This window comes from Cenococcum geophilum, assembly GCF_001692895.1.
Source record: "Cenococcum geophilum 1.58 unplaced genomic scaffold K441scaffold_24, whole genome shotgun sequence".
In the NCBI taxonomy this organism is placed as follows: Eukaryota; Fungi; Ascomycota; class Dothideomycetes; order Gloniales; family Gloniaceae; genus Cenococcum; species Cenococcum geophilum.
In genome coordinates, this window is record NW_027137582.1 from 58,754 (window position 1) to 84,687 (window position 25,934).

Sequence of the window (25,934 nt, forward strand, 5' to 3'; positions counted from 1 at the left end):
GGTCTCCTTGTAAATAAAACGCATCATGAGACATCATTTGGGTGGGATCCTTGTGACACGTGGGATATGTGACATTTATTGAGTAATCAGCACCCACGAGCTATCTCCGAACTTGGCATCCAATCTCCATTGGACAACTCTATTTGAACGCAGAACCGTACCCTGTTCTTTTATCAACCAATCGTTTGATAGATACTTTGGTACCATGAAAACTGCCGAACTAGGCTGAAAATATTTTCTGTATCAAGCGATGACGTTGTCGGCCCTTGCAGCATGCAGGAGACTCCGGCAGAGTTGCTGCGGGGTCCAATCGATAATCTTGAACGCCTCCAGGCAGCTTTGATGGAATCTAGTTATTTAGGAAAGCTAATATTTTGCTAGGAAATTATATTTATCGAATTTCCATATTAGAAGTTGTGCTTGCGTTCCCAATCTGTTATGTACTAGGTCAAATCTCATTTTTCTCCCGTCTTTCTTAAAAGAACCCTTGAAAGCCTTGCAGTACGCAATCATTCCTATAATCCTCGCGGCTGAAGTGCCTCGCTATGGCCAACAAAGTGAAAACCTACTTCCTAGTCCCAGGCTGGGACTTCCCCGTCGGCTCGATCCAGCTGGGCGCCGTGATCACCGACCCAGCATTCCCACACCGAGCGCTCAACGAGGACGACCTGGTACCCATCGACACCAAGATCCACCCGTCGGACAAGTACGACTTCAGCTCGACGATCGACAAGTCGCGGAGCAACAAGTTCGGGCTGTGGGCGCAGTTCCTGCAGATCTTCGGGCTGGGCGGCGAGCTCAGCGTCGCGTTCGACAAGGGCGCCATCGACAAGTACTCCTTCAAGCACATGCACACCGAGTGGTTCCTGCCGAGCGCCGCGTTCGCGAAGGCATGCGTCAAGGTGCCGAATGTGGCGGACTTCCTCGAGCAGACGGAGTACAAGAAGCCTGTGTATGTCATTACGGGCCTAAAGACGGTCGAGGGTGCGAGCGTCACGACGGCTAAGAGTAAGGGCCGTGGACTCAAGGCGAAGTTGGGGTTTGATGGCACGCCGCCGGCGGTGCCGATTACGGTGAGTCCGGAGGCGGAGCATCAGAATAACGAGTCGGAGACTGATGGGTTTGAGAACTCGTCAGCGATTGTATTTGCGTTTCAGCTGAGCAAGGTGGCGTCTAAGGAGGGCGGCCAGAATGTGTCGGTCAAGGAGCATACGAAGGGCGCGCTGTATGGGGTTAGGGAGAAGAAGAAAGTGGATTTAGAGACGGAGGTTGCGGCAAGCGTAAAGTTGGAGGGGAGAGAGATTGTGCCGGTGGTTGACGAGGATGGCGAGGAGGTTTGTAATTGTGTCTTGCCTGATATGGCTGCAATAGACGATCCTTGATCGGAAAGTCTAGGGTTCTTCTAGCCATCATAGTAACTTTAGGGCAGTTTATGGACTTGTGGTCAAGTATCAGCTTTCACACGAATATTTAAGCGCCTTTGTGATGAAACATCTACACTTTCTTTAATTTATCTAGTATAGATCCATATACATTCGTCATATCTTTATCAAATAACTTCCCTGGATCTATGTAGAGATAATTGCCTCTATTCCTAGTCATGAACCTGAAAACCTCTAACATTCCCTTTCGCTTCTTCAATTGTGAAACGTAGAACTTCTCATCTTCCGACTGGGCGTGATGCCGCGCATAGTCCAGCACGACGGCCGCCAGTGCCGCAGCGATCGGCGTTGCAAAGGACGTCCCGGACTTTCGTTGCTGGCCTAGCTTGAACTTAGTCGGCCAAGATGATCTCACGTCTTCGCCTAGAGCGCAGAGATTTCGCCCCACTGCTGGCTCATCTGGGTTGAAAGTTGACGGAGTCCCCTGATCATTAGCGGAGTTGATACAAATAACTTCGTCTTGATTAGCCGGATATGCAATGTCGTCATTGCCGCCACCGTTACTAGCGGCGCAGAAAATGAGGATTTTGGCTTTGAAGGCTTCATCAATGGCGTCTTGTATACCTTTAAGGCACTTTTTAAACGAGGGAAGCCGAAGGACATGCTTATGATATCGACTTTCCAGTCTCTTGTGGCGTGGAGGATTGCCTTTCTAATGTCAGCTCGTATTACCAATACTAGCGAATGATATAATAAAGGAGAGAGGGGATGATTCCAGGGCAGACGACAGGCCGCTGGTTAGGAATTGCGAAGTGCTCTAGCGGGTCTTTGCAAAATGTCTAATACCCCCAATCAAGAATTGTGGACTCCTTCGTCTAATCTAGGGAGTTTGGATAGCCTTACATCTTCTATAGTCTTAGGGTCTGATAATTCGTCATCTTCGGTAATACGAGCAACAAAGATGTCTGCATTTCGTGCCACTCGCAGGAGCAGTGCTGCTGCGTGCGTGCCATGCCCATGTGTATCTTCAACTTTGCTATCTTTCAGCAAAAAGCTTTGGGTAGTAATTCTTGCTCGGTTCATAGAAATGAAGCTCTCGGTCATGTCAATGCCCGTATCGAGGATAGCAATTTTAACGCGATTCTCCTGTTTGGGGGTCTTCGGCAGAAGTGGAAAAACGTCCTCGCGAAGGGATTTGAACCACTGGTCTGCATGGCCTGCCGCACCCACGCGTGGATCCTTATCGTCAAAAAGAGCAAACTCATTCCTGTTAGATCTTGGCTGGGCTGCTTTTTTCCGTCTCCGACGCCTAGTGGACGGTGACCGACTCCCGGCGTTAGTAGCGGACTCTGCTACTTGGTGGTCGATTTCGGGTAAGCCCTGAGACGATTCTTGGTGCGGCTCCTGATTTGACTCATCCAGACTACTTACACAATTACCTCCTCTTCTCTTACGATTTCGAGCCTTCGAGACTTTTTGCTCTACGGCTTCAGTTCTAGAAGCCATGGCGACCGAGAACTCAGGCTGAATCAAAACCCCAGCACTTGCCCCCGTGGTGGCCCCTTTGCTTAACTTACAGTTCGTTTGCCGCGATATGGAGGAGTCTGATATGCTGGCCGAGCTCATCGGAGATAATGTTCTATCATCAGATACAATATGCTCCCCGTCGTGAGCCTCATGGACGGTGGGATACCTCTCTGATAGATCAAGTGGGTGAAGTGGAGTATCTCTGCTATGTGTATCCTGTATCTTATCGCTAACCGCTGCACCCGTTCTGAACTTTGGGAGAGCTGAGTGATGCTTGGTCTGATTAGACTCAAGTAAAAGCTTATCCAATTCAGTGACAGATAGTTGGTAGCCTCTTAGCTCCTTCTCTAACGGCCATGCAACGTTCCTGTAGAAGGATTGGTATAGGGTTGAGCCGTCAAAATCATTGGCATAGCCTTGGAGATTCCAATTTAGACAAAATTTAACAGCCTGGCGGTAATCATCGTGTACATCCCAATCAGCATCATCGCAAAGCCTGACTGCAGCCCAATAATCTGTATTCACATCAACTTTCCCCTCGGGGGTTAGATCTTCCTCCAATCTATACTCCTCTATGGGTTTCCCAAAGAAAAGCTCCAAGAGGACAATTCCCAAGGCAAGGACGTCCGGATTCGGGTGGACAGACTGTTCTTCTTCTGGGAATGGATGGTTTCCGAGGTTCGAGTCAAATTGAGTGGATATGACTGGTCGTGGAAGAATTTCGTCCTGGATAGTTTGCATGAACCGGATACTGTCTTTGCTCCATCCCTTTGGAAGCCATGGAGTGCCACAAAGTTGTAGAGCAGAGTTTGCTATGACGACAGCCAATACGTGGTTCAATCCAGACTGTTGCAAACTAGACTTAAGCCGCAAAGATTTCTGGATGACTTCGCTTAAAGGTATTTGGTGACGAACCTTCTTGGCGAAAGATTGGCGGGGAGGGGGTGGGTTTCTCCAAATCTTATCGTTCTCGATCACAAGATTGAGAGACAGATTGTTGTTGCGTGGAGCAGCTAGACAGATGGACTTTATCGGAGGATCAGAACGGGGAGCCAGATTTTCCATTGTGCCATCTGTCGAGTGGACTACTATGGGTATTGATGAAGGGGCGATATCACTATCGTCTGGTCAGCTGAAAGGAAAAAAAGATGAAACTGCGGTATTGCCTGCTTACTCTGCGGCTGTTACACAGACATTGCTCTCCTGCCATATTTGTGGAGTAGTATTCGGCCTATTTATGAGTAAGTCAAACGTAAGTTTTGACCGGTGGTTTTCCGCGCTTCGATGCGTTGCCAAGTACAGTATACCCTCGTGCGTAGAATGACAATTACATGNCCAGTGATTCGACACTATTTCGTACAGAACCTTCGCAAATCTCCGAACATCCTGTGCGGGCGCTTTGTCTGGCGGCTTCGACAGATCAACTGGGACCAGTTTGGAACAAATACGGCTCAACTCTTTTTCATACTGAGTTATTTGTTTTGATATTTCGCTGCGGCAATTATGTGGTGGCCCAAACAAGAAATCGGTACATAATAGGTTTCCATATCCTAGGGCTGAGAGTCTGGGGTATGCCGGAACGGTGGCATAGCTCTGTTGAATTGACACAGCTATCAGCTAATTTACCAACGCTCTAGAAAGGATAGTCATACAGTTTGGTGGAAAAGCTCCGATAAATCTACCAGTAAACTCTCAAATAACCCGAGCAAGCCCTCGATCTGGCTTACACAATCCTCTTGCAATTGCGCCCACGCCTGGCTCCTAAGAATGTAACCGAGCTTTTGCTGAAGCTGATTCAATATCATCACCTCTGAATAGAAGATGTGGTACGGCATCCAGACGTCGTCGTCGCCACTGCTTTCTTCAGCGCGATATTGCGCAGCGACTGCAAACTTTGGGAGAATCGCGCTCAACAACTCGAAGAGTTCAATCGCAGAGTTCCTAAACTTAGGAGATGCGGATGCCATTTTTGAAGCATGGCGACTGGAGTGAAGGGACGTTGCCTCTCTCGGATTTAGAAAACTCAAGGACGGCGAGCGTACAAGGCTCGCGGTTCACTTCAAGGTGTTGTTCAGCCCTCCGCTCCGCCATCCATCCCCAGTTTCTTTAGCGTCGTGCGGCGCTAGCCGGGCCAAGGCGGCCCCCACGCGGAAGCTACATCGTCTAGTCAGTCCTTGACGATAGCACTTCTAGGAGCGCAACGAAATCCTTCAGGGCAGGAGCTCAGGAGCAATTTTTACACTTTTTCTAAAACAAATGCCCCCTTTCAAGGTTTTTGCAGTGTCGGTTTGATACTATCATAAAGTACCAAAGTGGTCGAAGCCATCCAAGAGGTCTGCGTAAAATAGCTGGCCGGCAGCCTCAAGTCACCGCTTCTCACGGCCGACCATGAACTCATCAATACCGGAAGGATCGAGGTTACTTGAAAGGAAAATATTTGATCATGCGGCAGCCGCTCTTGAAGCTCTCCAAAAATGCGTCGAAAGCTTCTCTAGCGAAAGCCAGGGTTTCTTTGAAGTCCAGCTTGCACGATTCAACCTTTGGGCATCTAATATAGGAACTTTCGCTCCATATCGGACTTCCTTAGATTGTCGTCTCAGAGATGCCCCAGAAGTCACCAACGTTATTGTTGGACTGGTAGACATACTCAAAGTATATGCGAAAAGAGGTATGTGCTTATACGCTAAGTCCATCCGTAATTACAACAGCAGATGCTAATATACATAGTCCTCAAAACTGTATATCATGAATCCGGACAGGAGAGTGATGCGTCTGATGTTAGTTCATACGTGCAATCGTCAGCGACAGCCAACGCCCTCCAACCAAATGTAGCAAAGTCAAGCGCAGAAATGAACTCGCCACGTGAGGCGGTGCTGCAAAATATAGAGGAATCCATTGGTCGACTACATAGACTCTCTATGGCCATTCGGCAGTCAGGGGCACGAACCCCACAGTCTCGGATAGCTAATTTCACCATTGTAAATGAAGATGGCGAGGACATCAACGACCTTTTCGAAACTTTCGTGGACCGTGTTCTCCAATCCAGAATATCCAACCTCAGTCCAGGTTTGCGGAAACGACTAGCTACATCAATCTGTTTCCGGAGAAGACGGTTCCTCTACAATATATCTCATCGGCAAAAGCTTGGGCAACGAGTTCAAGAGCCCACCACAGTTGGAGCTAGGGAATCCCGCTCTAAGGCCGGTGGTTCCAATTCTAGGTACTCCTGTAGTGTAAAATCTGCCATAGGAGTGCTGATAATGCCGATTAATTCGGGGGTAATATAGGTACCCATTATCTGAGGAACATGGACGTGAGAAAATGTCTTGAGCAATTCGATTTCCCCCTTCACTTTTACTCTGTTTGGCAAACCCGACCGGCGTATTGTTTTCCTAGTATATTGCTTAAGACTGCCAGTGCTCTGGATTTGCTCGAGATCCCCCCAGACTTCTCTCTGAAATGTTTTTATTGGAATAACAGGAACGTCTCCATTATCCAGAAAATGGCGATGCCTACCATCATCAATCTTGTCGTCTGACTCGGGAGTGAGAGCGTAATTTTGTTTTTCGAGGAAAGCACTGTCAGAGAACCGGGGTTTTGTGACTGATACCGCCCACATACCTTGCAAATCTTCATCGGTGAGTGGAAGCCAGAATTCGGACTTCACAAAATTCCTGAGCGTGTCCATTTGATCTAGCCCCTCGACCATGCGCAAGGTACAATAGAGGCGAGGAAATCTGCTCCAAGCCTTATGGTTTGTGTAAAGAAGAAAAGCGGATATGGCCTGAAGTTCCCTTTCTGTGATTCGCTGCACAGCGGACGACCGGGAAGAAAATATAGCTAATAACTTTGCTAGGAACCACTCATCAGCAAGCGCTTCAATCTCCTGGGCATTTATTGACCCCAGCTCCACCCGCAGACCAAGCGGGAAGAGTAGGTTGTGCAGTTTTTCCATGGCCTGATTACCTAGAATCTCGGGTTGACTGATGTCAGGATCCAGGGGAAACTTAGGTGGCCCATCTTCCATTTCAGGAGGGCGCAAATCATCTGATATGTTGCTTCGCAGGACATGCTTGCCACTGTTTGATGATCTTGCGAACTCCTCGTCTGGATCATCCACTTTTCGCTTCGAAAGTGGCAAAGACATGAGTGCTAAATCCAAAAGATGGCCTGCAATGTGGCTCTGCATACTGCTGAATTCTCTATTCTCGGATTTTACAGAGGGAAGATCGGAAGGGGTGAAAATGCAAAACGGACAGGCGGAGAAAAACTGTGAGGGACGCGCACTTCGTTTTACAAGTACGGCAATTTGTGCTTCTGTGAATCTGTCGCCGTGCCGAGTTCTCATGTGCTTCTGGAAATCATTCGCATTGTTGAGGATAACCGGCGCCTTAAATGAATCGGGAATTTCTGGCTCGGGAATGTTCCCTGGTTGGACAGATTGGGTCTTTCCCCTACTGGAAGTAATGTCTTGGGATGTATGTACGCGGACTGGGCAAACCCATTCCACCTCGTGGGGAGTTTCCATATGTGAGACCCACTGCCGAACCGATGAATATAGTTCATTCGGATTAGGGCAGTCCTCAAATAAGCAAATATATGGTTCAAGGTCATTTTCGAAGTGCGCCCTAAGACTATGTTAGCGGTGAAATGCGTGTTTTTCTCTCGTCTACTGACTTCCATCGAGTGCCCAAGAACTGCCGAGCCGGGAGCACGAAAGGGCAGTATGGACATTCCTCTTCAGTGAGGCCTTGATGTAATCGAGGTGCTCGTGGTATTTCGGGTGTACTTTGAAGAAGGGGAGATAGTGAAGGGGCAGATGAAGCCTGGGATGGAGTTGATGCAATGGGTAGTTGGAGTCTCTTGGAATCAAAAGCCAATAGTGTGTTATCTGTACCAGGAGTACTTTCGGTAGCCTTCGACGGAGCTAAGGGTATGGCCTTCGGCGTAGATGTAGAAACTGCAGAAGAAGGTATGATTACCTTGCTCCTCGAAGTACTCGGTAAGTGTTTCGGCTGTCTTGCCTCTGCACTATGTCATTATCACGACAGTGAGTTCCGGGTGCGCTACATTTCTCTAGAAAGTACAATAATTAAAGGATCGCAAATTTTCTTGGACCTTCCAATTTACGGCACCCAGACAATAGTTGGCGCAACTGCTAGCCCTAGTTCGGGATCATTGAGACTCTTAGCTCCAGAAATCTTGTCCAAGAGGCAGCGCAACTCTGCAGCCAGTGATCTACTTGGACTGGAGCTATCTTGGAGCGCCATATGGATCGCCTAAACTTCTGGAGCTGGATCGCTTGATTTTATTGGTGGACTGGACTGGATCTAAGCTTGTGGAGGCTCCTGGCGCTCCAGTTCTATTCCTCATTTAGACGTGAGGCTGATAAGGACAGGACGCTGAGGAGTCAGTGCAGGTGGTGGCGGCTAATTAGTGACTTTTGTAGTATTACACCGTCTTAAAAGACGGTTAATTGCCCGTAGAAATAAGAAGTTACCCTCCTATCGCTCCTACTGCGCATACTACTTATCAATTTGGTGTTTTGTTTCCACCATGGCCGCTGAACAAACTCGCCCACTAGCGACTCAATCTAGTATTGCGCGCTTCTTGCCCAATCACTCAGCTACACCCCTATCTGACGACGTTATTCTTGCCCCAGAATATATTAACTCTACAGCCAAAGGCCGCCCAGAGGTGGAGGAGTTTAAATATAGCGGTAGGCAGTATATCCGGTGCAAGTCCCTTACGCTCGGCGTTAAAAACACTAAGCCTCGCACATCACCAATATGGAAATGGGGGGAGGACGTTCAGCTTAAGGGCGAGGTTGGCGATAGGAAGAAGGTATACTACTACTGCTACATCTGTGAGAGAGCGAGGCGTTAGCAGGAGCTCATGATAATCTCATCGGGACGTACTACTGCTTTGGATCACCTTGTTGACGATCACCAGATGAACCGATATACTGGCTTCCTTAAGCCTCCCAAACCAAGCGACTCCAACCAGCCAACAATTGAGGACTATCCTGAGCAGCGGGTGCTTAAGCAGAGGTCAAATTTTGAGGCGTTCAAGCAGCTGTTGATTAGGTGGATCGTCTGCTGTTATATTGCCTTCTTCCAGTTTAAAAATAAGTACTTCCGAAGCCTTCTCTATTACCTCTATCCGGCCCTTCCAAAATTCCTACTAAAAGCTGGAAAGACAATCCGGGGCTGGGTTATGGCAGAGTTTAAGCGGAAGAAGGATAACCTAAAGAAGGAGCTGGCCTCTGCTCATAGCTCTATATCCGTATCCTTTGATTTATAGACATCGCCAAACTCCCACGCAATTCTTGGTGTTGTTGGTCATTTTATTAACCAATATGGAAGGCGACGGCATGTAGTTCTGGGGCTTTGTGAGGTTATTGGTGAACACTCCGGTGAGAATATGGCGGCTATTCTACTGAAGCTGATCAAGGAATATGGATTTAAAGGCAATATTGGCTATTTTATGGGCGATAATGCAGAGTCAAATGATACGTGCGTTAATGCGGTACTTCGAGTTCTATACCCAAAGATGTCAGCAAAGAAACGAAAAGCTTGTTGGCTACGCTGCTTTGGCCATATTATTAACCTCTGCGCGCAAGCCTTTATAATTGGAAAGGACGCTGAGAAGATTTGCAAGGAAATGGCCTCTGTATACTATGAGATGGACTTTAAAAGGGTTCAGGAGCTCTGGAAGAAGTGGGGGTCCATTAGATTACTTTATAATCTTATCCAGTATATTCGAATGACTCCCCAAAGGCGTGGGTTCTTTAAGAGTATCAAAATTAGAGGAGATCTGGCAAAATATGACTGCTTAGAGGTAAGTAATATTTTCAAAAGTGGTGATATTCGCCACCTAGCCCGTTGCCGGACCAATTAGATCGTTAGGATTTAGTTCTGCCGTATCTAGCCGCCTTTACGGTCGCAAGATTTACCTACGGTCGCAATCTTCTATTTTCTTATGCTCTACTAAAAGCGACACTAATAATTTACCAGCTTATTCAAAATAATTAAACTCGCTGGAACTCGCTCTTTATAGCAATTACTCGGTTTTTAAATTGCCGCGAACGCATAACTCGGTTCTGCAATAACTACGTTCCATCTACTAACTTAAAGCCTCTTACCAAGGAGGACCACCTTAAGCCCCACCAATGGAAAGAGCTTGAACACCTTCATACGCACCTAGAATCTTTTTACGAGGCGACTATTATGGTAGAGGGTAATCGCACAGGCCTTGCTGATCATTTCCAGACGCTAGATTGGCTTATTGATGAACTCTGTGCCACTAAAGATCGGTTCCTTAAGCTTGCGGCTCCACGTTGACCCAATAATTAAAACTATAAGCTGCTATCTGGCTGCGCGAGCGCTGCATGGGAGAAGTGCGAGAAGTACTTTAAGAAGGCTGATGAGACACCTGCCTACTACGCCGCCATTATAATGAATCCGACGCTTAAAATAGAATGGTTTTACCAGAAATGGGGGTCGGATGAGAATAAGAAGGCCTGGATTGATGAGGTTGAAAAGAAGGTTCAGGACATATTTAAAGACTACAAAGGTAAGAGCTTTGGATTACAGCCTTAAGATCCATTAATTTACCCTATTAAGAAGCTACAAAAGGAAAAGGACTACACCTCTGCTCGCAATCATAAGCGCATTAAACGCACCCACCAAACCTCCGCAGTAAAGAAGGATAGTGCTTTAGATAAGTATCTAAAAGAGGGCCCTCTTAAAGTCGCCGATAATGAAGACTTTAATGTAATTAACTATTGGCAAAGGCTCTATTACAGTCAACCCGACCTCGCCCGCTTCGCCCTTGACGTACTTACTCCTCCACCTATGAGCGACAAATGCAAACGCCTGTTCAGCAGTTGCAAGATACTCCTTGAGGACCGACGCTCGCGCCTAAAGATGGATATAATCGAAGCAAATGAGTGGCTTCGCCATAGCTACGGGCCCCCAAGAAGCAATACATTTGATGATAAGGGCGTTGGATCAGTGGAAGGAGAGCCTCAGCCGTCACCTCTATATGACCCTACACCGGAGCAGCTTAGGGAGTACATCAAGGAGCGCCAAGCTGCGGATGTGGCCGCCGCCGCCGCTGCCCAGGTGGAGGAAGAGGATACGGAGGAGGATGATGAGGTTCTGGCGATGATAGAGCGTGCTGGCGGTAAGGGTGGGGGCGACGATGAGGATGAAGGTAACGATGAGGACGCATTTGAGACGATTGAGGCCTTTGAGGAGTAATATATAAGGAGCAATATAAACAATTTGGGCCGAATTTGGTACTCCGCACAACTTCCTACTGCAACACCAAAGGATGCCAAGACTTACTATAAATAGTATATGGATTGTATGGCGCTCCTGGAGCCAAATCGCAATAGAACTGGTGTGGACTGGATTTGAGCCTAGATCCAGTCCAGTCCAGTCCAAGTAGACCACTGTCTGCAGCTGATGTATGGGCTTTAGGTTGTGTATTCCTTGCCATTTGTATTACCCTCAATGGAGAGAGTCTATCCGCCTTCGAAGCGAACGTACTCGAAAACAACGGAGAACCTGTCTCCTGGTCCACAAAACTGCCGCATATTGAAAAGTGGTGGTCTCAAGTCGAGCTCAAAGAGGGCTTGCACACCCCCCTTCAGTGTATCAAAGACATGCTAAGAATCAATCCGAGTGAGCGACCGAGTGCAGCAGGAGTGCTCGATCGAGTAAAATTAGCCCAACGAGAGTCAAAATACAACCTTATAGGGTCCTGTTGCATTGGAAAAGCGGAATAGACAAGACAGATAGAGATCGATCCCGGCCGGTTGGATGAGAGGCCGAAGATCCACTCGGAGGATCACATCGCGGAGGCGGAGAAGGAGTGCGCTAAGGCAAGGGATGAGGCCAGTAGGTTAAAGGCTAAGGAGGTGGAGGCAGGGGAGGCGGAGGCAGAGGAGGCGGAGGCAGTGGAGGCGAAGCAGGAGAAGATGGAGAAGATGGTAGAAGGTGGCACTAAGCCTTCGCTATCAGACTCTGTAGCATCAGCCACCGAATCAGCGCAAATGGGAGGCCGCAACAGTCTTTATCTGCGAACCCAAGAGATGGCTTCTCGAATGTCCCTTCCAGAGTTTCGCCGGAAGTGCTGCTTTCGTTGGCCAAGTGGAGGTGATATAGACGGGTCAAACCGCCTAGTTCTCGAGCCGGGACAAAGTCCGAAACTGGGTAAATACTTGGGGACAATTGGATGGAGTCAGAGGCCCTTTATCGCCGTATTTGAAGTTACTAAAGAATACGGCTTCGAGGATAGGCTCGCTGCCAAGGAGATTCGTTGTACTGAGGATGATGAGAAGCGCAAAGTTTACCAAGAGATCTTAAACCTTAAAATTTTGGACCATAACCATATTATAGCGTTCCTCGGTAGTTATATCCAAGAGGAGCGGATTGGTATACTAATGTTTCCAGTCGCATCTTATAATCTTCAGGAATTTATGGATATGGTCTCAACCTACAACAAGAATAATTACAACGATTCTCTTGCTGCAGAACACGAACACGTACGCTTGCTTCGAATATATCCTGCGTGCCTCTGCCAGGCCCTTAAGTATCTACACGAGGTCCTAGGGATTAAACACAAAAATATTAAACCAGAAAATATCCTTATTGATAGGCACGATTCTGTTATTATTACAGATTTTGGAATCTCTATAAGATATACTGGCTTCGCAGGTCCTATCGGATATAACCTCACTGGATATACCGTGAAGTACGGGGCTCCAGAGGTCATCCACGGCCAAGAATGGGTGGAGGTAGGGCAGGATTACAATATCGACATCTTTTCTCTCGGCTGTGTTTTATTAGAGATGGCAAATGTTATCTATGGAGAGTCTTTCGATCATATGTACCAAACGGTCGGGAAACCTGTACCAGATGGCGGGCTTGTAGTGCCATATCATGAATGCGAGGAGTTAGTGCGTAGGTGGATCTCGCACTTATTGAAGAAGGGGAAGGGAGAGGTGAACCGGACCATGGTCCCTTGCCCTCCCTCATATGACCAGCTTGGCACATCGAGCGTCACTCCCGTGCAAAGTTTTGATCGGGAGATATTTAACATAATCCTAAAAATGATGTCGAAGAATCCAAAAGAGAGACCGTCCCTTCAGACAGTATGGGAACTATTGGATATGACTACTTCCCCTTGCCCACGGTGTCATCCATCGGTAAGTTTACTGCTTGAAAGCGGTTGTTTAAATGCAGCTAAAATTGGTAGATCTATTAAGACATTTCCAATTAGAGACCGCGAAGACCGGCCCTACGTCGATTGATTGATTACGGATTGGTCGCTTAATTAGCCACGCTGTTAGGCATATTCCTCATCCTACGTTGCAAGTTACTCAGGCAGATACTCAATATACGTCTGGGGTCTTACACCCTGAAAAAATATCTAAATTCCTTAGTCTTAACTATAAGCAGTCTTCTCACTTCATCTAAGCGGTTAATATAAGCTTTTGGTGCATCAGGTCTCTCGTTACCAACGGTTGTTCCATTTATGCTTAGGGCCTGTTTGGTTCCACTGGAGGTATCAGTTTCTAAATTGAGGTGGTCGTAGCTTTTGGCGCATTTTAGTGTAACTCTTCTGCCGCGTCTTAGACGCCATGTTAGCGGTATAAAATTGAAGACCTGTTTGGTTTAACTGCCATCTAGAAGTTAACGGAAGGACTACCTCCCTTACCTCCACCTTCCCTACCTGCCACCTATATGATGTTAATGCGCACGCCTGCGCTAAGAGGCCGTGTATCCTAAATACGAGACGAATCCACCTTATGCTCACCCTTACCCTCTAATCGCGAGCGTTTAATTATACCTAGAGAAGGACAGAGGGGGCCGTTGGCATGGACTTTTAATATAAAGGAGGCTCTACTTTCGGGCCTAATATTTAAGGCAATTAATAAGGGAATGCGGGCCGATTCTAGCTATAAGAAGTAGGCGTGGGAGTACACCGCGGAGGCTATTCGTAAAAAGGCTGAAAGGCCTAATATAGAGCTTAAGTAGATAAAATTAAAGCATGACTCGTGTAAGAAGGACTATAAGGCTTAGGTTAAGCTTAAGGGTTAGTTAGGGTTTAGGTGGGATAAGAGAGGCTATCCTATTATATTAAAAAAGGTCCTTAACGATTACTTTAAGGCCAATCTAGATATAAGGAAGTTCTGATATAAGCCTCTAGAGCTTAAGGATCTATACTACTAGTTATTTACCAATATAATCGCCACTAGTAAGTAAGCTATAACCCTTAGTAAGCTTATAGAAGGTAATAAGGCTACCAACGATAATTGCATAGAGGATAGTGCTGTTATTGGTTTAATTAAGCGCTTAACTATACCTAGTTAGCAAAGCTCTACTTCTAATTTAAATAAGGATAATAGCACTGTTAGTAACTTCCTTAGGAAATAAACAGCCACCAATGTAACGGAACCTTGTAGCAAGAACTACGATGGGCTCGTTATTGGGCTAGGTGTATAGGAAATGCAAGTATAAAAGTCAACAACGTAATAATAACTGGTGGAGTGGTTGCCTAATAGATTAACTCTAATTATATTCTAAGAATTACTATAAGGAAGGAACTATCTAGGTAGGGATTAAGGGTCCTTAAATACACAACCGTACTCCTATAAAATTCTTCTTATATATAATATACGTCTTATATATAAGGTACGTAAGTTCCTCTTATTCCTCTTATTTAATACATAGCACATTATATAACCTTAGTTACTATTCCTTATCACATAGTTCTATCGGCTCTATCCTAAACTATACCTAAATTAACTAACTAGCTTCTTCCGTCTCTTCTTTAAGTAGTTATAATATTATACTTAAAGCGTCCGTAACACCATCTCCCTCCTCTTTATCTTTGTCCTTAAAGATTTAAAATATCTCTAAGTCGTTTACTAGAGGTATAATATCCGTCTAATTAATTTAGTTAATATTATTGCTCATTATACCTAAAGCAATTTCTTCTTTACACGCCTAACGTTATGCTCGCACTATTGCTGCAATATTATCTTTTAGTAAGATTATACCGTCTCCATATTCTTGTTATTTAAAAGAGAAATTAGTTTATATTATATTAGCGAACCTATCTTCGTAATAACTATCCTTTTATTTAAAGTGTACTAAAGTAAATATTCGTTCGTCCTGTAATATTTACTTTACTTTTAATACTAAATATACGCAACTTATTACTCTTAATAGTCGTCTAGTTCCCTAATTAATTTATCTTAGGGTTTTATATTTAATCTACTACTATATAGCTAGATAGTAAACTATTACAAGCCCTTATTAAGTTAGAACGTTCCCATAATATGGAATAGAAGGCTCTAAATACTTAAATCGCGGCGTCTGCTTGTCTGCTTTGTCTTAAAAAGGGTTATAAAAAGGTTTATTCTAAGAAGTAGAAACTTATAGAATAAGGTTTATAGGAACTAGGTAATAAAAGAACGGATTCTCTTCTAATAGAGAAGGAAATAAATCTAAGTAGTTCGGCAACTGCTCTTCTTAGGTCCCCCTTAGGTAACTTATTCTTTAGCAATCCTTCTTTATTAATACTACCTAACCTAATCTCTTCTAATACTCCTATACCTTTCCTATAGCGTTTTTTAAATTCTCTAGTAGCTCCTAGGTAGTCTTAGTATAGCCTATCTACTTAACCTTATACTATATTTCNTTNTTAATGTCCTTATAATTAACNATCTTNNANACTTNNTATTTNTCTTCTTNTTATCCTCTATATATNTCTACTTTATAAACCGGTGGCTTAATATTCCTATATACTAGCTCTAGTATTATAATATACTATATAGGGTAGATCTTTATTTTAGCTAGTAGGTTTAACTTAAATATAACCGGTGAAATCCTCTACGTAATTTTAAAAGGTCTTAGTTTAATATAGTCCAACTTCTTACTTAGTTATTAACTCTTGAAATTTTTATATAGTAGCTACACTTTATCTCCCTCTTTAAGATCTAGTCCCTTAGATCTCTTAGCATTATAGTACTTTTTCATTCTCTATTATACTATCTTAGCTATCTCTATAAGGTCTATATAAAGATTTATTAAATCCTTTATTCTTTCTTTAGCTATACTACTCGTTTTCTTTACTTACCGTAATAATAACGATGTTCTTAGCTTATATCCATAATTTACCTTAAATAGTAATATACCTATTCCTTCTTAAGGTGTTGCATTATATATATACTGTATAACTGGTAATAGCGATACCTAATTATTCTATATATAATTAATATAATGCCTTAAATACTATTCTAATATCTAGTTTAATCTTTCTATTTAACCGTCTATCTGCGGATAATATACGGTAGAAGTTACTACTTAAACTTTTTACTCCGCTAAGAACACTTCCTAGAATACTACTATAAATCTTAGATCTCTATTCAATATAATCTTACTTAATACTCTATGTCTTATAAATACTTCTTTAATATAAATTCTAGCGACATCTTCCGCTAAGATTTCTTCTGTATATACTATAAAGTATCCCTACTTTATAAGCTTATCTATTATTACTAAGATTACGTTATAATCTTATCTAGTAATAGGATCTTTTAATTTTAGCAACTTAATAATAAAGTCCTATAATATAACCTCCTATAGTCTTTCTAGTATTTTAACAGGTTATAGCCCTCCATATAGCTTATGCCTCGTTAGTTTATTCCTTTAATAATCTAGATATTCCTTTATAACTTTTTTAGCTATCCTCTAGATTCCGTTAATAATATACTTCTCCTAAAGTCTTAATACTAAGCCCATAGCTCCATTATATCCTTAAGTTAGTCCCTTATAGAAGTCTTCCATAAACTACTCTGCTATACTTCTTAGGATATACTTCGCTTTTTAATTTTCGTATATATCTATCTGTAGATCTTTTAGCTGTGCTTTTAGAATTCTTTATACCTAAAAGCTTTCCGGTATCTCGTAGACTTTCTTTAGTTTATTATCCTTTTAAATTACTATAATTCTTAGATAATTATACCTAATTAATCCGTCTATATCCTTTCGTAATAAAGCCCCCAATAGCTTCTCCTTATTTTATAGTTTAGCTTTACGGCTTAGAGCATCTGCCCTTATATTATCTATACCTTTAATATACTAAATTTTAAAATAGTATTCCGTAAGTATCTCTGCCTATCTAACCTATCTTTAGTTAAGTTCCTTTATTATTAGGAATCCTATTAAGTTCTTATAATCCGTCTTAACTATAAATAGTTTTTCTATACCTTGCAAGAATACTCTTTATTCCTTTAATGCTATAACTATACCTAATAACTCCTTATTATAGATGTCATAGTTTAACTCTAGTAGTATTATCTTCCAACTATAGTATACCACTAGGTGCCATCTATTTTAATATCTTTATATAAAGTACGCCCCTAGTATATAGTCTAATATATCTATCTTTATAACCGTTTCTAGTCCTAGTTAATAGATCTTAAGAACTAGCTCCTAGGTAAACAACTCTTTAACTTTCTTAAAGAGTTTTCTTTACTCCTCTCCCTATACCTATAGTTCTTCTTTCTTTATTAACCTTATAAGTAGCTTAATATTCTTTAACCACTACGCTATAAACCTCCTATAGTAATTGCAAAACCCTAAAAACAATCTTAATTATATAACGTTCTCTAGTTTCTACTAATTTACTATAGCCTTAATCTTCTTTAGATCTATACTAAGTTGGCCTAGTTTAATAATAAATTTAACAAAATCGGTCTTTCTGGTGAAGAACTTGTATTTCTTAATTACTACTAATATCTATTCTTCTTATAGTCTCTTTAAAACCCATTTAACGTGTTCCCTATATTCTTCCTTAGTTATTAAGTAGATAATAATATTATTAAGATATACCATAATAAATTTATCTAAGTATTCTCCTAATATATTATTAATACGCTTTTAGAACGTTACTAGTGCGTTTATAAGCCTAAATTATATAACTAATGGCTTATATAGTCCTTCCTTTGACCTAAAGGCTGCCTTCTATTTATTACCTTCCTTAATCCTAATCTAATAGTACGCCTATCTTAGATCTATCTTTATAAAGATTTGCGCATTACCTATCCTATCTTAAATTTCGCTAATTAAGGGTAAAGGATACCTATCCTTCCTAGTAATGCTGTTTAACTATCTATAGTCAATACACAGCCTTAGTTTACCATTTTTCTTTAGTACGAATAGTACTAGATAACCCGCTAATAACTGTAATAGTCTAATATATCCCTTTTATAGATTTTCCTAGATAAACTCTTTTAATACTCTATCTTCTTTTTTAGTAAGCTTATAGATTAAAAAGAACTTTAGACTTATTTCTAGTTCTAACTCTATTTTATAGTCCTATGCTATATATTCTAATAGCTTCTCACTTCCTAGTAACTATAGTTTCTTACTATACTTATAGTATCTCTTTAGTATATAACTTAGTCCTTTTTCTATTTCTTTATAGGTTGCTCCTACTTAATACTATACCAACTTAGCTTATTATTATATCTTATAGCATTAAGTATTTCTAATATCGACCTAACCTATAATCTAATTAATCCTTAGATTATATTCCTGTAACTAAGGTATACCTAATACTACCTTATCCTATCTTAATAGTAGGATATTAAAAGACATCTTAATTTATCTCCCTTTAATAGTTATCNAAATAGGTCCTATTTTAAGATTAATAATCCCTCCTCTATAGGTTATTAGATCTCCTAAAATTATAACTAATAGGTAAGATTACTCCTTTTATCTATAAGGTAGTCCCATTCTCTTAACTATTACTAGTAAGATATAGTTTCGCGTTACTCCACTATCTATTAGCGCTTTAAACTGCTAATCTTGCCAATTAACTTATAAATTTAGGTATCATCCTTAAATTCCTTTAAGGGTCTAAGGCTCTACTACTGGCTCCCTCTAGTCCCGTAGGCCTCTACTTTTCCTAACTATTAGCTACTTAATCCTAATGCGCTTAGCTTACTCTTTAGCCAATACCTAGTTCGCTTTTTATCTTTAATATACTATAAACATGTGTTTTCTAAGCATTCCTACCACTATTATCCGTTTAAGTATTCTTTTGTAAGAAATCTTCCTAGTTAAAGTACTAAACTTCCTTCCTCTTGGACCTCTGCTGGATGCCATCTATATATATATTTAGTATTTCTATACTATTACTTGTCTATTATCTAGTATATCCTTATAGGGTATTTTTAATTCTTTTCCTTTAGATTCTTATATATTTTGTATATATCGTCTATGTACGCAATCTATAATAACGTGTAGTATACTAGGTACTTTAGGTTAACTTTTAGTTTATCTTTATTCTTAAGTTTAAACTTTTATTATACTAATCTAAACGTTATAACTTTATTCGTAGGTACTAAGATACGTCTCTTACTTCTCTAGTCCTCTAAACGTTCCTCTAGATCCTTTAACATTATAATTAAGGCTCCTTTAATATGCGTTATAGCCTTTTCTATAATTAGGTGGTTTTAGATAACTTTTTTATCCAACTATATATAGAAATCTTCCCACTTATCATTATGCCTTTGCCTATACCACTTTTAGTATAGCTACTAGAGTATATACGGTTTATCCGTAAGGAAGTATCTTCTTATTACTATATTATAACAGCCCTTTATATATTATTCTTTAAACCTAATTAGAATCCCTAAATCCTCTTCATTTTCCAATTTAGTAAGCCACTTAGCTCTTAATGTGCCTACTCTTAGCCTATTAGTAATTCTTTGTACTAGTACTCTGTCCTTTATACGTCCTAATATACTAAATCTCTTATCTAGTTTCTGCTCTTGCCATAAGGTAATTCTTGCCCTAAACTCCTCTATAGTTTCTTTTACGTTACGTCTTATAAGTAGATCCTTAAAGTCTTTATGCTTCTTAATCTTAGTATTAACTTTTCGATCTTTAGGCTAAATACTATATTCCCCTAGTAAGTCTTCTAGGTCTATATATCTGTCTTTTAGTCTAGTCGCTATTTACGCCGTAGATTCTCTAATCTATAAAGAAGCTCCTTACCTCTTACCTATAGGTGCCCTTATTCATACTCCAAAATCTTAGTCCCTTAGATTCTTTAATTCTAAACTTGCTTCTAACTTAAGCTTAGCTCCCGCCTTAGTCTAACTAGGCGTTTATAGTATTCTTATCTTATTTTAAGAGTCTTAAATCTTACTTATCTTGTCTTAAGAGTCTTATACCTGTGGGAAACTCTATCCTAAGCTTATTTATATAGTTCTAAACTAAGCTACTGCCCTACTCTATTGGTTTTCGTCTGTTGTGGGTCCTTAAGTATACCTTATCTTGTTTTAAGAATCTTAGTTATCTCTTATCTTATCTTAAGAATCTTAAGCCTTTGGCCTTTTGCCTTTATTAAGTGCCGAAGTAGTTTACTATCCTACTTCTCTTACGTTTTATAAAGCAATAGACATTATATCTAGTAGGGTTTCGATCCCTACTAATGTTCCTTATTTTATAATAGAATCATCCTCTACCTCTAGTATAATATCTTTAAGGTCTACTCACTCCTAGTAAGCGGCCCTTATTACCTTATCGTTATGGAATATTTCGCCTATATTAAATTTATTATCCTTAATATCCGATCTGCGAACTAGTTTATTAGTTCCTCTATATCTTATAGGTACTGGCTTTTATAGCTAATAGCTTGCGCTATACTTAGTATCCTTATAAATTTAGTATACGTTATTATAACAAAACGCAAAACTTTTAATTAAATATTCTTTTATTCCTCGTAGTATATTATCGTCCCTTTATACGTATATATCGTCTACTAATCTCGTGCCTTTTACTATGTAGTAACTCTGCTTACTTCTATAGTCTCTAATATAATAACCCTATTTTCTGTAATTTATATAAGCTCCTTTTTTAAACCATTTCTCTTACTATAAAGTCCGCCTAAATATCTTCTGCTAATAAGATCCCTAATTTAGCCTCTACTCCTTAAACCTTTAATCACTTAATCCTTATCCTCTAGGTTTCTATAATTTACTCTATCTCTTATAGGCTTCTTTAGTGCTACTTAGGTCTATTAGCTCTGCGCTATACTATAATTTCTAACTTAGCTTTTGTTATTGCGTACTTTGCGCCTTATATAACTATAAAACTCTATCCTAGCCTCTTTTAGCTTATTCCCTTTAGTAGATCTAATTATTAATCTTAATTACCTAATCTATTAGTTCCCTTAGGGTATCTGCATCTTTTATTAGGATAATTACGTCCTAAACTTTAGCCTTAAGTCCCTATTTATACTGTGCCTTAAGCGCCCTATTATTCCACTCTACTTATATTGCTAGTGTCTAGAATTATATTATATACTTAATTACTAAAGTTTATTACACGAGGTTCTGGAGTTTTCTTTCCGCTATAGTTATTTCTTCTAGGTCTCTAAATATCTGCGTAAGTTGTTCTATAAATTCTTCCTAACTTAAGAATATAAATCGCATGTCTTAGTTAGTGGTCGTCATTCCATTTACCTATATCTCCATAAGGTAAGGTTTAAACTACTTAAGTGCTCTTCCTAATAAGAATAGTCCTACGTAGGCTATCCGATCCATAGGTATAGGTAACTTTACTCCCTCTTATAAGACCTTAAAGTACATCTGCGTAAGAAATCCTTTAAGTTTTAACCTCTCTCCTATAAATCTCTTAATTAATAGTAGCTTAATTTTTGCTGCTTTTATCCCGTTAAGTCTTTCTTCTAATACTATATTGTTAGCTATTAGCTAGTTAACTATCTCCTATAGCTATCTAACCGTTACAGGTTGCTATAAGTTAGTATCTACTATACTAGTATTACCTCCTATCCTTAAAGTAGTTGCTGCCATTAATAGCATTATAGTAGCTGCTTTTAGTGGCATGTTATTTAACTTTTTATATTAATACTGTAACTAGGTAGTAATTATATAACGGAACCTTATAGTAAGAACTACGATAGGCTCGTTATTGGGCTAGGTGTGTAGGAAATGTAAGTATAAAAGTCAATAACGTAATAATAACTGGTGGAGTTGTTACCTAATAGATTAACTCTAATTATATTCTAAGAATCACTATAAGGAAGGAACTATTTAGGTAGGGACTAAGGGTCCTTAAATACACAACCGTACTCCTATAAAATCCTTCTTATATATAATATACGTCTTATATATAAGGTATATAAGTTCCTCTTATTCCTCTTATTTAATACGTAGCACATTATATGACCTTAGTTACTATTCCTCGTCACATAGTTCTATCGGCTCTATCCTAAACCGTGCCTAAATCAACCAACTAGCTTCTTCCGTCTCTTCTCTAAGTAGTCGTAATATTGTACTTAAAGCGTCCGTAACAACCAACGCTACTCTTACCGCTAATGCTTAAGCTAGGAAGAAGAAGAAGGACGGGATAATATTAACTAATTATTTGGGTTAGAATCTCACCTAAATAATAAAGCAGCTTGCTATAATAGTGGACTTAATAATAGATAAATAGGCTTAGGCGATTAAGCTGTTTATAAATTAGTTTAAGGACTTAGAGTTTAATTAGTAGCTTATAGTTATTACTAAATTTAAGAAGAAGTTTAGTGTAAAGCTATTTATAAACTTAGGCCAATGGGAGCGTATTTAATGGGTTTATAAGCTATTAAGAGAAGCCAGCAAGGATATTAAGCAGATAGATTAGATCCTGGCGTCTTTTAATAGGGACAAACGTATATAGCTTAATCTTAATATTAAGGATTTTAAAGAAGTTAAGGAAGTTAAGGAGTATAATCTTAATAGAGTTTTTAAGGCTATATATAATCAGCTTATTACTACTCTCTTTCTCCTAATATCTCTATAAATATTTGCCTATAAAAACGGGGATAGGGAGTTTTATTAGGCCACTCGCTTACAGAATTAAAGACATATAGCAGTAGTAATATATTCTAAGATTTTTAAATAGAAACTCTATATATTACTACTAGGACGTGTAGATATACGCCTATATTATACATCCAGTTGCCTAATAGTAGTCTTTCCATATCTTATTTGCGATTTCCTCTTGCCGCTCCTATATAGGCCTTATATTAATTAAATCCTTATTATCTACTTTTAATAAACGGTCAACTATAGAACCCTTTCTTTATTGCTTTAATTCCTTATTACTAAACGGCTTAAGATTCTCCTAATTATCCATTATATTATAATATAGAGTAATAAAGTTATATACAGCAGTAAGCGCATAAATTAGCTTTAATTAAGTGCGTAGGTTAAATTAATAAGGCCTATTAAATATCCTCTAATAACGCTTAAAAATACTAAAGGTACGCTCTACTATATTCCTAAGACTTAAATAACGATAGTTAAATAGTTCAAACTTATTATTAGGCGCTTTCTCTACCTTCTTAATCTCCTTTAGATAATACCTTACGCTTCGATATCCCTTGCAACGTTAGGGTCCTTAGAGTAAGTGGTCCGTGCAGGAACACGATAATATTTCTGAGTACGGGCACCAAAATCAGCCAATCTAATTGGTTGGTTCTTATCGATAACCTAAGGACCCGAATTGACGTTGCAAGGGATAGCAATAATGTTATATTTAAATTGGTATACCCAGCGTCGGCAAGATAATATTGACCTAGAGGAGCTTTAAATCCCTTACTTATAGCGTCTTTAAGGACTCTGCCGTTATAAGTAGAGCCTTCCCATCCAGGTAGAATGTAGGTAAAGCTTATTCTAAAATTAACCACCGCCAGAACGTTTTGTGTAATATCGCCGTATTAATTTCGGTACGGAATCTGCTTATCCGCGGGTACGTAGGCAAAGACATGTGAGCCGTCAAGGGCGCCGATACAATTAGCAAAGTATGGCCAGCGCTTAGTGGATTCAAGAATCTCCTTTGGCATCTTTATAGGTGGGGGTCGCAGGAATATAGTAGTCGTCTGTGCAATTAGTTGGCGCGCGTGGGTCTATATCACTAATATAACGTAGTTAAATTAATTCAAGCGATATTAAGATCGAAAGAGTAGTATAAAAGCTTCAATTTGGCCTATTTGAAATATATATAAGCTCGTTGTTGATTTTATTATAAATTGATCAAATATTACCTGTATGTGACTCGCTACGTGGGGTGGCTCGCTTCCTGGTCAGCTGCGTTATAAGTTAGCGCTTGGTATTAGCGAGAGTCAACCTCCAGATCGAAAGATCGGCTTTTGAAGTTTTGTTATACCTAGGTCTGCAACTTTTTCTATTACTAGGCAAGAATGGTTCTACAAGTATCCCAGCCGCCACAACCATTTTCGTTGAACGACCTTCTCCGGCAGCATTGCCATGATCGTCTTTACGTCAAGCCACTGCACTGGACCGCCCAGCATCTCCAGCTCCTCAAATGTCGATTCGTCCGTCGCCAGCGTACACCACAGCCTACCAACTCCACTCAAGGCGGCCTTATCCCTCCAAGTGAGAGTAAGCAGCCTAGAGAAGACTCTAAGGTCGACAAATATCCGCCGAAACATGGTCAAGACATCGGTATACAAAATGCTGTCTATCGACTGGCTTACGGCGATAACATGACGATCAAGCAATGGGGTCTGGAAGTCCTGCTTAAAGCGTTCTCAAATGATTATACCGTCACTTCTCTATCGTACGTCTTACCCCAAACCCCTTTATTATTACACCTCGAGAACTGGCTCACCATTCATCGCAGAGATGGTCTTAACTTCTACTATGCGGGCAAACCAGTAACCCGACTTCCCTGTCCCACCTTCGGTCGTGTAATCGACGATATCCCGACACCTTTCCTCGCCTATGTGGACTCTACCGAAGTTGCCCGCTCACGCGAAAACTCCATCAGCCTCCTAAGCTGGCGCATCCGAAAAATCATTCTCGGCCGTCTACAGCCCACAAACATTGACCTAGATCCCTATCTCGCTGGCGTTCTAATTGCACTAGCCCAAGCGCAATGGTACGCCCGCTCCGACAACATAACGGCTCTTCCATCCTCATATACAGTACGCACCTACTTCAGGGTCTCTAGCTTGCAAGTAGTACTAATTAAGAATTAGGTATATCTCCTTGTTAATAACCACACTAAAAATGTTTATTCTCTCCGACTCTATACTGCCACTATTACTGCTGCCTTCCTCCGTAAATTTAATCAGCCATCCGTATTCTCAGACAGCACCCTCGTTATATACCACACCCGCATCCCGTTGCGGCCTATTTCCTACCTTAAAGGTGAAATTGCTGCGATGGTGGAAACCTCAGAAGTTAGCAAGAAACGTCCACGAGAGTCGTCGATTATTACAGATTATGGCGCATGCAAGCGGAAAAAGAAGTAGAGGGATAGGAGTGGGTGAGAGGTGACAATATTACCGGGGGGGGGGGCGCCGGATTTGGTTAAGTAAGCTGCAGGATAGAGAATTTTTTTGCTTAGCGAATATAACTTTAGATAAGGGAGGCCTTGGAAAATATTAAAGACCGCTTTTATTAAATTAAAGATAAAGTTCGTCGCTTAGAACTATAAATAGCCAAGAAATTAATAAACTAATAGCTATTAAAACTTAATTAAATCGCCGGTAAGGTATAGTAATAAGGGATTAAAGAAGGTTTAACGATTTAACGGTAAAGGTATAGTAGAGCGTCTAGAACCTCATAAAAATGGCTGCTAATTGTTACTATAATTCAGATTAATTACAGGCAGCTATATACTGACTTATTGTCTCCATTGAATAACCCACCTTCCACTTAACGTTTCGCTAGCTAGATCCATGGCCGCATATATAGAAGAACGTTATTACCTTTTTAATGGCTAAGACTCTTAAATTTTTAAGATCCGTATTTAATATAAGCCAATTAAGGAGGTTGTTGAGCACTTCGGGCCGTATGCGCGTCTTATTAAATAGTTAACGCGGTAACTCCAAACAATCCTCTACCCATAATTAGCCTCTATTTATATCGCGAGGACGGCTTTAAACGCTAGTAGGCTT

At 40.8% G+C, this 25,934-nt stretch overlaps 8 protein-coding genes across 8 annotated transcripts; 6 read left to right on the top strand and 2 right to left on the bottom strand.

The window, feature by feature from the left end:
• The first annotated feature begins 302 nt into the window (after nt 1–302).
• On the top strand, nt 303–1,810 carry K441DRAFT_660582 (uncharacterized protein). Its single transcript, XM_067648726.1, has one exon. It carries the CDS (start codon nt 546–548, stop codon nt 1,380–1,382), a length of 837 nt encoding a protein of 278 aa, XP_067503335.1. The 5' UTR covers nt 303–545; the 3' UTR covers nt 1,383–1,810.
• Nucleotides 1,495–2,888, bottom strand: K441DRAFT_563025 (subtilisin-like protein; the record flags this gene model as incomplete). The annotated part of the gene is given in 3 exon segments (XM_067643590.1): nt 1,495–2,006; nt 2,018–2,090; nt 2,286–2,888. 3 exon segments carry the CDS (start codon nt 2,886–2,888, stop codon nt 1,495–1,497), a joined length of 1,188 nt encoding a protein of 395 aa, XP_067503336.1.
• Nucleotides 2,889–5,108: 2,220 nt separating this feature from the next.
• Nucleotides 5,109–6,531, top strand: K441DRAFT_660585 (uncharacterized protein). The gene is made up of 2 exons (XM_067648727.1): nt 5,109–5,577; nt 5,637–6,531. Exons 1-2 carry the CDS (start codon nt 5,298–5,300, stop codon nt 6,194–6,196), a joined length of 840 nt encoding a protein of 279 aa, XP_067503337.1. The 5' UTR covers nt 5,109–5,297; the 3' UTR covers nt 6,197–6,531.
• K441DRAFT_124173 (uncharacterized protein) lies at nt 6,286–7,620 on the bottom strand. The gene is made up of 3 exons (XM_067640026.1): nt 7,587–7,620; nt 6,531–7,537; nt 6,286–6,421 (listed from the first exon to the last, which is right to left on the bottom strand). The coding sequence occupies exons 2-3, from the start codon at nt 7,435–7,437 to the stop codon at nt 6,375–6,377; spliced, it is 954 nt and encodes a 317-aa protein (XP_067503338.1). The 5' UTR covers nt 7,438–7,537; nt 7,587–7,620; the 3' UTR covers nt 6,286–6,374.
• A 709-nt stretch (nt 7,621–8,329) lies between these two features.
• K441DRAFT_721537 (uncharacterized protein) lies at nt 8,330–9,689 on the top strand. Its single transcript, XM_067654061.1, has 2 exons — nt 8,330–8,753; nt 8,862–9,689. Exons 1-2 carry the CDS (start codon nt 8,466–8,468, stop codon nt 9,210–9,212), a joined length of 639 nt encoding a protein of 212 aa, XP_067503339.1. The 5' UTR covers nt 8,330–8,465; the 3' UTR covers nt 9,213–9,689.
• A 998-nt stretch (nt 9,690–10,687) lies between these two features.
• On the top strand, nt 10,688–10,870 carry K441DRAFT_422578 (uncharacterized protein; the record flags this gene model as incomplete). The annotated part of the gene is made up of 1 exon (XM_067641557.1): nt 10,688–10,870. A coding segment is annotated over one exon (183 nt), but the record flags the coding sequence as incomplete, so codon positions are not given.
• Nucleotides 10,871–11,655: 785 nt separating this feature from the next.
• K441DRAFT_124186 (kinase-like protein) lies at nt 11,656–13,336 on the top strand. Its single transcript, XM_067640027.1, has 2 exons — nt 11,656–13,125; nt 13,176–13,336. The coding sequence occupies exons 1-2, from the start codon at nt 11,896–11,898 to the stop codon at nt 13,182–13,184; spliced, it is 1,239 nt and encodes a 412-aa protein (XP_067503341.1). The 5' UTR covers nt 11,656–11,895; the 3' UTR covers nt 13,185–13,336.
• Nucleotides 13,337–24,209: 10,873 nt separating this feature from the next.
• On the top strand, nt 24,210–25,713 carry K441DRAFT_696705 (uncharacterized protein; the record flags this gene model as incomplete). Its single annotated transcript, XM_067652920.1, has 4 exons — nt 24,210–24,589; nt 24,653–24,956; nt 25,011–25,575; nt 25,634–25,713. 3 exons carry the CDS (start codon nt 24,210–24,212, stop codon nt 25,284–25,286), a joined length of 960 nt encoding a protein of 319 aa, XP_067503342.1. The 3' UTR covers nt 25,287–25,575; nt 25,634–25,713.
• Between the last annotated feature and the right edge of the window lie 221 nt (nt 25,714–25,934).